Source organism: Lutra lutra, chromosome 1 (genome assembly GCF_902655055.1).
Source record: "Lutra lutra chromosome 1, mLutLut1.2, whole genome shotgun sequence".
NCBI classification, from domain to species: Eukaryota; Metazoa; Chordata; class Mammalia; order Carnivora; family Mustelidae; genus Lutra; species Lutra lutra.
In genome coordinates this window covers 145,834,752-145,847,773 of record NC_062278.1, presented here as the reverse complement: position 1 = coordinate 145,847,773, position 13,022 = coordinate 145,834,752, and the positions used below count along the sequence as shown (strand labels likewise).

The window sequence follows — 13,022 nt, the reverse complement described above, 5'->3', positions numbered from 1 at the left end:
TGGAATTGACCTTCGATTTCACAATACATTGAGGCATGCAATTATAAGACAATAATACATGCTTTCTCATGCCTGAAAATAACTCTGAAGTCAAGCTGTGACATTAAAGCACAGTTGGAAAATTTTATATTCAATCAAATTAAACCAATAGCATATTTAATTTTGTATTTGCTATGTAACCGAAAGTAAGGCTGTCTTCAGCTTTTTATTTGTTTATTTTTAGTCTGGAAATTAAAACAATTGAATCAAATTGATTAAGGAAAAAAAGACAAATAAATAGTTTTCTGTTCAATGGTTAAGTAATCTGCCTTATCTCTTACTTAGCTTTTGAGTGGGAGTGGGAAATAGTATTAAAATTTACCCTAGGAAGGGTGGCCATGATGACTACAAAGCTTATCTAGAAGATTGAAATGCCTATTGGGTTGTATTCCCAGGCTGGCCAGACTAACTGTCCAGATTGTTTGAAAACAAACTTCAGCTGAGTAAATTTTAAAGATCTTATTGACTTTATTTAGTGATTCATGAATTAGACAACATCCATTCTAGCAGATAGGAAGGAACTCTGAGGAGCTTCATAGGCAGAAAGGAGCAGGAACAAGGAAGTAATGCTAGTCAAAAAGTAGACTATTGCAAGATTACTTTTCCCTAAAGGGTAACATGGGTTTATCAGGCAGATTATTTAACTAATGCTGATCTGATCATTCCTGCTTGGCTTGTTTAAGTGTTCATATCTGGGAGGGCTAAAAATGTACTTAGATTTGGTTACCTGGGGATTAGCATAAGTGACTCCATTTTGGGCCTGTTGGCTTGTTTTCGACAGGGGGGTTGAGTGAATGTAGGGGCTGTGCAAGACTGGTCCAATTCTTGCTGAAGAACTTGTGACTGCCATTGACCCACCTGGGGATCAAGTGGCAGTTTGGAAGCTTTAGGAATTCTGGAGATCCAGTGAAGTTTTATGTTTACCTTTGACACTGTAATGCTATTGACAGGTGGGTGGGGCTTTCTTTGGAATCTTAGGCAGATGACCCATGATGAGGGAGGAACCCCTGGAATTAGAAGCATATAGTTAAGGATACTTGTCGAGAAGACAAGTAAGAGGGCATAAAGGCATTAGTTGGGCTCCAGGTATTTGCTTATAGATATATATTTTGGAAAACCCCAATGGGGGCACTTTTCCTGACAAGAAGAATAGTATGTTTGTTGGAACAATTGGTCAGAATATTTGAAAACAAGGGTGACTCAGAGAACAGAAACTCTGGGGCTACTATGCCTTTAAACTGTGTCCTAAATGTATCTGAAGGCCTTTGAATGATAAATCATAAATGCTACTCATTTTTTTTAAAGATTTTCTTATTTATTTTGGAAAAGGGAGAAGGGGCAGAAGAAAAAGCAGAGAGAGAATCTCAAGCAGACTCCCCACTGAGGACAGAGCCCAATGCGGGGCTCGATCCCAAGACCTGAGCTGATACCTAGTCAGACATTCAACCAACTAAACCACCCATATGTCCTGAAATGCTACTCATGTTAACATTTTTTTTCCATTTTTTTAAATTAACATATAATATATTATTAGCCCCAGGGGTACAGGTCTGTGAATCGCCAGGTTTACACACTTCACAGCACTCACCATAGCACATACCCTCCCCAATGTCCCTAACCCAACCACCCTCTCCCTCCCTCCCATCCCCCCAGCAACCCTCAGTTTGTTTTGTGAGATTAAGAGTCTCTTATGGTTTGTCTCCTTCCTGATCCCATCTTGTTTCATTTATTCTTTTCCTATCCCACAAAGCCCCCCATGTTGCTTCTCGACTTCCTCCTATCAGGGAGATCATAATATAGTTGTCTTTCTCCGATTGACTTATTTCGTTAAGCATAATACCCTCTAGTTCCATCCATGTCATCGCAAATGGCAAGATTTCATTTCTTTTGATGGCTGCATAGTATTCCATTGTATATATATACGACCTCTTCTTTATCCATTCATCTGTTGATGGACATCTAGGTTCTTTCCATAGTTTGGCTATTGTGGACATTGCTGCTATAAACATTCAGGTGCACGTGCCCCTTCGGATCACTACATTTGTATCTTTAGGGTAAATACCCAGTTGTGCAATTGCTGGGTCGTAGGGTAGCTCTATTTTCAACTTTTTGAGGAACCTCCATGCTGTTTTCCAGAGTGGTTGCACCAGCTTGCATTCCCACCAACAGTGTAGGAGGGTTCCCCTTTCTCTGCAACTTCGCCAGCATCTGTCATTTCCCGACTTGTTAATTTTAGCCATTCTGACTGGTGTGAGGTGGTATCTCACTGTGGTTTTAATTTGTATTTTCCTGACGCCGAGTGATGTGGAACACTTTTTCATGTGTCTGTTGGCCACCTGGATGTCTTCTTTGCAGAAATGTCTGTTCATGTCCTCTGCCCATTTCTTGATTGGGTTATTTGTTCTTTGGGTGTTCGGTTTGATAAGTTCTTTATAGGTTTTGGATACTAGCCCTTTATCTGATATGTCGTTTGCAAATCTCTTCTCCCATTCTGTCAGTTGTCTTTCAGTTTTGTTAACTATTTCCTTTGCTGTGCAAAAGCTTTTGATCTTGATGAAGTCCCAATAGTTCATTTTTTCCCTTGCTTCTTTCCCTTGCCTTTGGCGATGTTCTAGGAAGCAGTTGCTGCTGCTGAGGTCGAAGAGATTGCTGCCTGTGTTCTTCTCAGGATTTTGATGGATTCCTTTCTCACATTGAGGTCCTTCATCCATTTTGAGTCTATTTTTGTGTGTGGTGTAAGGAAATGGTCCAGTTTCATTTTTCTGCATGTGGCTGTTCAATTTTCCCAACACCATTTGTTGAAGAGACTGTCTTTATTCCATTGGACATTCTTTCCTGCTTTGTTGAAGATTAGTTGACCATAGAGTTGAGGGTCTATTTCTGGGCTCTCTATTCCATTCCATTGATCTATGTGTCTGTTTTTCTTCCAGTACCATACTGTCTTGATGAAGACAGCTTTGTAATAGAGCTTGAAGTCTGGAGTTGTGATGCCACCAACTTTGGCTTTCTTTTTCAATATTCCTCTGGCTATTTGAGGTCTTTTCTGGTCCCAAATAAATTTTAGGATTATTTTTTTCTTTGAAAAAAATGGATGGGGTTTTGATAGGGATTGCATTAAATGTGTAGATTGCTTTAGGTAGCATAGACATTTTCACAATATTTGTTCTTCCAATCTCATGTTAACATTTTTTTTTTGTTGTATTATAAATGAATGTTAGCTTTTGCATATTTAAATAAGTAATATAAAGTGACTTTTGACCTGAGAATATTTTGGAACACACAACCCAACTAAAGTTTTCCCCTCTGGTTTATTTTGAAAGGCATGCAATGTTAATTCTGGGGCATTGATGTTTTACAATGCCTGATCAAGATAAAAAGGTGAAGACCACAGAAAAATCAACTGATAAAAAACAGCAAGGAATCACCACCAGGTAACCCCTTCCTGATAATTAGTATCTCAGTGGCCAGCAACAAGATTTAATGGCTTTTTGAGAAATAGAGTAGACCCTTGACAATGGTTACTCTGGGTTATGGTGTTTACTGAAATGTTTGATTATTTCTAGAGTTCTAAAGGAAATGCTTAGTGTGTGTAGGTTTCCATCTATGAAACAAGCCTCAAAGGGGCAGTGCCATCAGGGGGTTGACTAGTTCTCCAGGAATCTTCAGTCAGTTGACATTGTGTTCTTCTTTCTTCTAGGGACTATTCAGATCTTAAAAGACTTCGTTGCCTTTTGAACGTCCAGTCAAGCAAACAACAGGTAGTGTTTTCAAAGACTGTGCATGCATTAATAAAAGAGAACTCACATGTTTCCAAGGGGATTGATTTAACATTTTTATGAACAATAATATACCTGCGTTTCTTAGTTGTTAAGTATGTCTTGTTTCTCTTCATGTGGCTGTTTCTCTCATACTTGATTTAGGTTCTGCCAAGACTCAGGGTCTATAGCCTTTTTATTCTCTTCTCATGGCTGGGCCCTGCTCTATTTTCTGCTTCTTGCCATGTGTCCTAATTACCAAAGCCCTTCAGTCTAGAAACAGTGTACTGTTCTATTGAATGCCCAGTGTTTGACTCTTTGGAGCTTTAGGGAATTTGATTTTTTTCCCAAACACTGATTACTGAGTTTCCTTTCTTCTCCCCTCCACTCCTCTTCATGCTGCCCTGTTCCTACAGTACTGCTCTTGATGCTTGCTGCACATTTTATCTCATGAAAAGACTGGAAATGGATGAATTTGGCTATTTTTATGATAGCATTTTTATATTTTTATTACATGGACAAAAGAATTGCACCTCTGCTTGAAATTATCTTTACACTTTTCTTTTTGGTTTTACTTCTGTAAGACTTGGGAGGCTCCTGAGATTCGAGGCCATCCATGAGGATTTGGGGAACAGCACAGCAAGTGCTAATTCTAATGTTAACAGTAGACAGTCAGCACCATTAACTGGTAATGATAGGGATGCTTCTTGAACTGCAGTGACCTGGCACCAAAGTCTACTATGCTATACTTGTTTAAGTAAATTTTTTTTAAAGATTTTATTTATTTATTTGACAGACAGAGATCACAAGCAGCAGAGAGGCAGGCAGAGAGAGAGGGGGAAGCAGGATCCCCGCCGAGCAGAGAGCCCGATGCGGGGCTCGATCCCTGGGATCATGACCTGAGCCAAAGGCAGAGCTTTAACCCACTGAGCCACCCAGGTGCCCCACATTTAAGTAAATTTGTTTAAGAGCTCAAATTGTGGGAATCCTTATAGATTTGGTTATATCCATCAAACTAACTGAGAACTACATTTTTGTCTATTTATTTATAGTCAAGGATGACTTCCTAATGATTTGATGGCACATAAAGGCCAAATAATGTGGTTTTATTTTGGGAACATTTACTGTGTGTCTGGTGTATCAGACAAATAGTAACCACATCTCCCACTTTTATAGATTAGGAAAATGAGGCACAGGGAATTAAGAGACTTTCTCAAGATCATAGAGCCAGCTGATGGTTAATACAGATCTGAACCCAAACACTGCCTCTTTGCAATATATGCCTCTAGCCCCTGAGATACCTTTTAAATGATCTAGGAAATTAAATTCCAGTTAAAAAAAATAGTTGGATAATCCTTGATTCAGAGTAAACAGGGGCATAAAATATCTTTTCACCTATCAATCCTTCTTCTCTGTTATTTATACTATGGCCCTCAGGAACAATTTCTTCCCATCCAGCTGTGTCAGCAATCACCTTGCTCTTTGTCTATCACTACGCTGCTAAAAAAAACTCCCTGGCTTGCTGCTCACAAGCCTTCATGGACAATTACCCCCAAATCACATCCATTCTTTCTTAGAAGGTAAGCAAGGTAACTCACATAGGGTTTTGGTTGTAGTTCCCATTCTTTTTCATTGTACATCCTAAGATGTAACCATGATGTCAAAGACTTCTACTTTTTGCTTTTACTATTCCCTTCTCCCAAATTTCTTCCCTATAAAATCTCATTTATCTCTAAGACCCAAATCGAGTGACACCGCTTCCGGAAAAAAAGCCTTTCCTTTATTTTGCATTCTGGAAACAATCTTTCTGTTCCCAAAGCACTTTCTTTCACGGTTATAGCACTATGTTCTTTCTTGTTTTGGAAACGTTTATCTACATGTCTTATTTCTAGATGAGATTACGTATTTCTCAATGCCAGCAACTTTGACTTTGACTCTGCTTTACTGTATCCTCAGTTTAGTTAGTTCTGGGTCACTTTTTGTCAAATTGGAATTACGGTTTAAGAATTGGGTTCTAGAGCACCTGGGTGGCTCAGTGGGTTAAGCCTCTGCCTTCAGCTCAGGTCATGATCCCAGAGTCCTGGGATTGAGCCCTGCATCCATCTCCCTGCTCAGCAGGGAGCCTGCTTCTCCCTCTCCCACTCCCCCTGCTTGTGCTCTCTCTCTCTCTCAAATAAATAAATAAATAAATAAATAAATAAATAAATCTTTAAGGAAAAAAAAAAAAAAGGACTGGGTTCTGTCATGAGCATGGATAACTTCATGACCAGAGTAACAGAAACACCAATGGTGTTGTTATTGTTTTAAAGATTTATTTATTTATTTACTTGAGAGAGAGAGAGAGAGGGAGAGAGAGAGAGAGAGAGAACATGCGTGAGTGGGGTGGGGGCCGAGAGAGAGGGAGAGACCCCAAGCCGAATCTGATGTGGAGCTCCATCCCATGACCTGAGATCACGACCTCAGCTAAAATCAGGAGTCAGAAGCTCAACCGACTGAGCCACCCAGGTGCCCCTCTAATGGTGGTTTTTGCCTCTAATTTTCCAACTTTGAAGCTCATGCTGCTAGATCTATTGTGTCTCCTTTCAACACCACTTTTCTTGTTAACACCTGGTGGAGTTAACTAAAGTGAATTTAATAGTTCCTCCTCCTTTAACCAATTTTAGAATTTGCAGTTTGTTGTCTGACAAGTTCACATGGCATAGCTTTTTGTAAAGTCTTTCACATGTATAAAAATGCATATTTGTAATGCTTGAATTATTCAGAAAGTAGGTGGTTCTAAGAAGAAATGAAAAGGTCCTCAATGATATGAAGATTCCAAGGCTCACAAAATTCATTCCTAATTCTATTTGTTAAACCTTAATTCATTTTTAATTTTGGAATAATAAATGTTATTCTGAACATCCTATTCTCCTTTTAGTAAAATAGTATGGAGAAGAATGCTATTGGAAAGAATAAGTCAAGCATTTATTTATATCTTGCTTATTCCAGAAAGAATGTAAGGAGGTTTTTACAAAGATACACAAAGTATTACAGTTTATCATAAATTAAAACCAGGGCCAAAGAAGAAAGAAGAACAAGGGTAAGGGTTGGGGACAAAGTAGAGTGAGACACACAGAGATAGTCATCGAAATATGCAAGTGGGTCACACATTTGGCTCTGAGATTATTTAGCAGTCAATTTGAAAAGGGAAATTTGGGAGTAAGGCTCACTCACCTGAATTTCTGATCTAACAAGATCTGGCCTTTTATTTGCAAATGGACCCAAATGGCCAATTAATTGGTTGCAGAGGAAATTTACTTTGTGGTTTAGGCAGAGAACTGCACAGAACGGAATGTCCTTTATCTGAATCTCTAATGAGCCAAGCCACTTCTCTATTGTTTCCTTGTGTTCCGTGTTCTACTTTCATTCTTTGTCTTGACTGCTCTATCTCTGAGTGCGTTGTTTAACCACATTAGAGCTTGCCGTTCTGTAGGACAGTTCCAACAGTGGGACAGAACACGGAGAGGGCAGGGTTGGAGATTTCACCAGAGGTTTCCACAAATCTTGAAGTAAGCTACCAAGAGCTGGAATTTGGATTTTTTCCTCTATATCCAAAGCCACAGGAAGCTGAGAAATTGGTTTGCAATAAGTAAAAAGGGTAGAAGAAAGAACAAATGAATTAATTATAGACCAATTACCTTAAAATAAAAGAGGTTTTGATAAATACTTAGGAAAGAAAAGGCATAAGGCACAGTTCCTGTGTTCTGAAGGATGGAGGTCTAGGAAAGGCAGTTGTAGCACATGACAAGGCAAGACAGTCCTGAAGGAATGGTACGGACAGTGGGCGTATGGATTTTGACAGGTATAAGGACTCCACTTTTAGCTCAAATCACAGGAAGAAGATGGTCCTTGGAAAATAAGCCAGTTTTCCATCGGTGGAATTGGTGGAAAGGCATTATCAGTGAAGTGAGTAAAATAATCAGATATCTGATGAAAGGAAAATCACAAGCATTTAAGAAAAATGGTGGCTAAATGTTTCTATTGGAAGTAGTCATACCTAGAGCTAGATGACATTGTGCAGTGTCTGAAGGCCCATCTACACATTCTGTGTTTGATTCTGTAAGCCATAGGGAGTGTTGACATTTGCAATCAGAAATGACACAAACACATTTTTAGGAAAGTCCTTTGCTTCAGTCTGTAGTCTCTTCACTTTCCACTCTTACTATTCAGGCTGTTCAGGTACCTCTCATTTTCTAGAACACACACAGCTGTCCTCTGTCTTCCCACCCATAAAAGTCTGTCTGGAATACTCTGAAATACTCTTGGCATCCTGGTCCGTGGCCCACCCTGTACTTCCTTCTACCACAACAAATCCTTGTTTACTTATCCTGCAGCCTGTTCTCATGCTGGTTTTCCCCTCCCCCACTCCATGGGACTCTGAACTTCTTGAAAGCAGAGGCCATGGCTGTCCTGCTTCCTGTATGCCCAGTGCCTCATCACACTGCTGACAAATGATGTGTCTGGAACAGAAGTGCGGAACGGATGGATGCATCTAGAAAGTGGCGAACAATGAATCCGTTTAGCAAAGAGACAGGGGATAAAGTAAGCGTTCATTCAACAGTTTCACCTTTGAATATATACTGTGTGCCAGGCTCTGAGAGGTGCTAAGGTCACAAAGACAGACAGATAGGATGCTGCCCTCAGGGTGGCCATATTCAAAGGGAAGAGGCTGATCTATAAACTTGGAGTTGTATCAGGTGTGGTAAGTGCTATGAGAGAGGTTAGTGGAGAAATGCTGCCAGGGAGGGTGTGAACCGCTCTGCCAGGAAGGGGCAGGTCCTCACCAGGAGGCTGTTAGAGCTGAGTCCTGAAACGTGATCAGTCTGCAACACACGCCCAGGCATGGAGTGGTCAAATACTAAGGTAGTTTCTGGGACAAATGACAGATTCAATGCAGCCAGAACTTGGGGTACAGTTTTATATTTGACTGACCTGTTTGGCTTACTTGTGTATTTATTTATGTTATATGGACTTGTGGATTCTTATTTTAGTCTATGGTAGATTTATTATCAAATACTGGATAGAGAATCATTCTAAAACAGTGGTTTAAAGCAACAATGATCATTTACTCTCTCACCCATTTTGTGGGTCATGAATTGAGGGCAGTTTACCTGGGTAGTTCTCGTTCAGGTTCCAACGGGGTTGCCGATGGGGTTACTGGGGCTGGCAAGTGGGCGCTGTTTGTGGGTGAGAGGCCTCTCCACAGGATTGTTTGTCCTCACAACATAGAGTCTGGGGATTCCCCCAGAAATCCCTCTACACATTTAAAGAAACAATTTAGTCTTTTCAAATGTTGTGCAAAGAGATGACACTGGACCAGAAGACAGGAACAGAACACAGTGAGATTTTCTCACTGGGCAAGGTAGAATGGTGAAAAAAGAGGACTGACTCAGGACAGTGTTTCTCATCACCAGAGATACATACACAGATGGTGGAGGTCTGAGCATGTTGGAGAGGGAGACAGGTTGCTAGGATTTGAATACAAACTCTGTCCCTTGCTAGCCCTGTGACCCTTAGGCAAGTCACTTAGCCCCTCTCTGCCTTAGTTTTTCTCATCTATAAAATGGTATTCATCTCATAGGTTTGTTAGGAGCATTAAATATATTTAATACTTGCAAAGCACTTAGAACAGTGCCTTGTGTGCAGTAAACTCCATGTAAGTATTGTCCATGCTGATGGTGGTCATGAGGACAAATGATTGAGTCCTGTGCCTTCTGAATAGGTTTCAAATCCAAGAGCCTGTAAGTCCATCACTTGTGGGAAAGGACAGGACACACTTTAAAGTGACCTATGTCAATTTGTGTTATGATATATTTATTATGTCTGAAGTTTCAGATGTTGGGTTGCCCAGAACAATCTGTCAAATGTAGTATGCTTTAAAAGAGCTAATGGCTTAACATGAAGAAATATGTAAGGGGGAGCTCACGTGGATACCCTGATTGTGATGATACCAGGTTGGTGAACGGTATCATACAGATTTCACTGGACCTCCTGCAGTAGATGATGACAAATATGGAGACCAATTGGGGAGGCAAGGGAGAAGGCTGTGGATTGGACTCTGAACTCACATTGTTTTCATCTGAAGAGGGCTGGTTGCTTCAAGTTTCCTTCTAATAAGTTCATGGTCTTTGCAACTATAGCTGCCAAGTCCATCTTATCAACTGAGTCTCCATGAGTTGATTCCCAATGTTGGCTGCCTATTCTGCCAGCAAAGAGGATGGCTGCAAGCTGCGGCATCTTCCCACCCCTCTTCCCTGAGTGGACTGGGCTATTTTTCTCTGTGCTGGCTACCTTCCCTCTTGTGATCAGTATTCTGGGAGTTGTGGGAATGGCAGGTGGTTTGAAAAACCTTGGACCCGGAAAATCCACTTCCTGTTTGCTACATAGTGATGTTTCCTGTGTAACCCTGGAACATTTGCTCATTGCTGTGACTTCATGGCCAGTATCATTGAGGTTATCACACCCAAGGGTCATCTAATTTGTAAGGACACATTTTATTTGGTTAGCAAATTTATCTGCATGATGAGAATAATCATGAGGATTATTAGAGTATTTGTAAAGCACTTGGAAACTATGCCATGCATATAACTAGTGCTTTATAAATACTAACTCACTTAATTTTCATAATAACTCTGCACATAATAATTATGTTATTATTATTATCTTTATTATATATGTGTGTAATATATATAATATATTATTATTATTTCCATTTTGATGATGTGGAAACTAATACACAGGGAGATTAGTAACATTTCCAAGATCATGCAGCTACCTATTGGTAGTTTTAAACCCAGGGCATCTTAGCCGATAAGCCTTACTCTTTTGGGTGCCCATGGCCTATTATTTTGTGGTGTTTGGGGACTGATTGGCCTGCTATACTGAGATAGAAAGGTAGTTTAACAGGATGAAAGATTTATTATTAATGTTTTGAAAATGCAACTGTGCTGGCATTTTTTTTTTTTTTTGCTAGCCATTGAACAATGTATTTTTTAATTTTTATTTTGTTTAGAGTTTTTATTTATTTATTTGAGAGACAGAGAGAATGAGAGGGAAAACCAGACTCCCCGCGGAGCTGGGAGCCAGATGTGAGACTCAGTCCCAGGACTCTGGGATCATGACCTGAGCAGAAGGCAGTCAGTCGCTTAACCAAGTGAGCCACCAAGGTGCCCAACAATGTCCTTATTATAATGCATCTTTCTATAAGGTGACTGCCTAATGGAAAGTCAGACATACTCTTTTTGGATAGGGAGATGATATCTTTTTGTGGAATTGTGTCAAATATTTGGGTGGATGATAAGTACCACATATAGTAGATTTATTTGAAAATTATAATACATAGAATACAAAGTAGATCTTTTATTTTTTATATTATGCTCTACTTACCTCCTCTGTAATAATTTCACTAGGTATAGAATATCCTTCATTTGTACTTTGGAAAGAATAAGGTATTTGCACTATGCTCAACTTTATCACGGTACAAAAAACAATCCTCAGGGTTATCCTAATTATTGGTACTTATTGGTAAGTGAAACTATTTTAGTACTGATAACTTAGAATTTATTATATAAATAATTACAAGTTCATATTGTAAACGGGGACATATAGTTGCTATAGTTAATTTAAGCAAATTTTTTCTTTTTTTTAAACAAAATTTTACTTTTCTTTTGGTGAATTCATGACTTTTATAAATATAATCGAATAATCAGGATGTTTGGACTCATTAAAAGAGATAGAATCCTCTTTACCTTTATGTCCCTGACACCTGGCAAGCACTGTGTGTGGCTAGCAAGTGTTGAAGAATGAATGATGACTTATTCTCAGTTTAGGGTTTCACGCTCTACCGGAGAGTTCTAGCTGGATCTGGAAACTCTCTATTCTGGTGGCACAGTTGAATCACCCAAGAAGCTTCGAAAACTCCTAAGGCCCAGGCCTGACTGTGTTCAAAGTTCTCATCATGTTGAACTGCCACTATAATCAAGGGAGACTAAAAATACATAGGTAACCATAAGATATGACAGGCGATGTTACAAGCTATGAAGTGAAATAAAGCAGCATCAGGTAGCGAGAATAAATGTTTTAAGTCAAAGATGTTTAAATCTTGGGAAACTACATTGGCTTGGCTACCATGGTAATTATTTGTTTGGGAAAAAAACTCATTCCCTTTATTTGGCCTCCATCTACCCCTTTCCCACATTTTGTTACTTTCTTTATTGTTACCCTCACGGGTTCTGTGCTTCTGTTTCCATAGCTTCCAGCCATTAACTTCGATAGTGCCCAAAATAGCATGACAAAGACCGAGCATGCCATCAAGGTGGGTGGACACAGAGCCCGAGGTCAGTGGCATGAGTCCACAGAAGCTGTTGAACTTGAAAATTTTAGGTAAGAATGCAGTATCTCCCTTGTTTTCAGCAGCCTATTCTAATTAGCTCAAAACTTTGTCATAGGAGCTAAACTTTAAAGCTATTTCAAAATTTATCATGAGGATTCTTAACTTAATAATTTTCATTATGCTTAAATCATTTCCAGAATAGTGTGTAAATACAGCTTTGCCAGAGCCGACCTGGGTGTTTCAGGACACCTTGCTGCCATACCTTTGGCACTTGTTCCATGAGAAAGAAGTTCCACGTTGTTGACCTGGCCTGGCTAATTCCAGGCTTTGTCTTCAGCCTTTGGCCTGTCCATATGCTGCCAGCAGTGAGGAGGCATAAAAGAAGCCATTGCTATGAACAGATGTGGTGGCAAAGGACTGGGATTGTCAAAGCAACCGAGGTTTTCAGTTGAAGGGATTGCACCTCACCTTTAACATGGAAACCGTCAATCCATGTTCCTCTCTCCTGTCACCATTTAGATCTCCTAGAAGTTGCATGTTCTGTGGGCCACTCCCCTTCCAGGAGCTGGTTCTCTCAGTTTTACAATGTGCTGACTTCATTTGGCACGAAGTGCCATGTACATAATGAATGGCATGAAATATCAAGATGAATATTCTAGAATGATCATTTATTTATTTGGTCTAGACTTTGTCTCCCTGTCATTTTATGACAATGAATTTAATATTCCACAAAATCACATGACGTTACACAGTTTCGATTTAGTGAGGAACACTAAATTCTTCAAAAATTCTTACATGGTCAGTCTACTTGTATCCGGGTACTAAGAATGCATTACAGCCCTCACCTGGCTAAGCTA

General features: G+C 39.7%; 1 protein-coding gene across 10 annotated transcripts in view; it reads left to right on the top strand.

Moving 5' to 3' along the window:
* The window catches only part of NEK10 (NIMA related kinase 10), a 226,355-nt gene that overhangs the window by 14,374 nt on the left and 198,959 nt on the right, over window positions 1-13,022 (top strand). For all 10 annotated transcript variants that reach the window (XM_047738527.1, XM_047738536.1, XM_047738554.1 and 7 more), the window contains exons 2-4: window positions 3,360-3,470; window positions 3,737-3,797; window positions 12,085-12,215. In XM_047738527.1, the coding sequence (XP_047594483.1) occupies window positions 3,397-3,470; window positions 3,737-3,797; window positions 12,085-12,215 (266 nt within the window). In that variant the 5' untranslated portion in view covers window positions 3,360-3,396. The remainder of the gene's footprint in view (window positions 1-3,359; window positions 3,471-3,736; window positions 3,798-12,084; window positions 12,216-13,022) is intronic.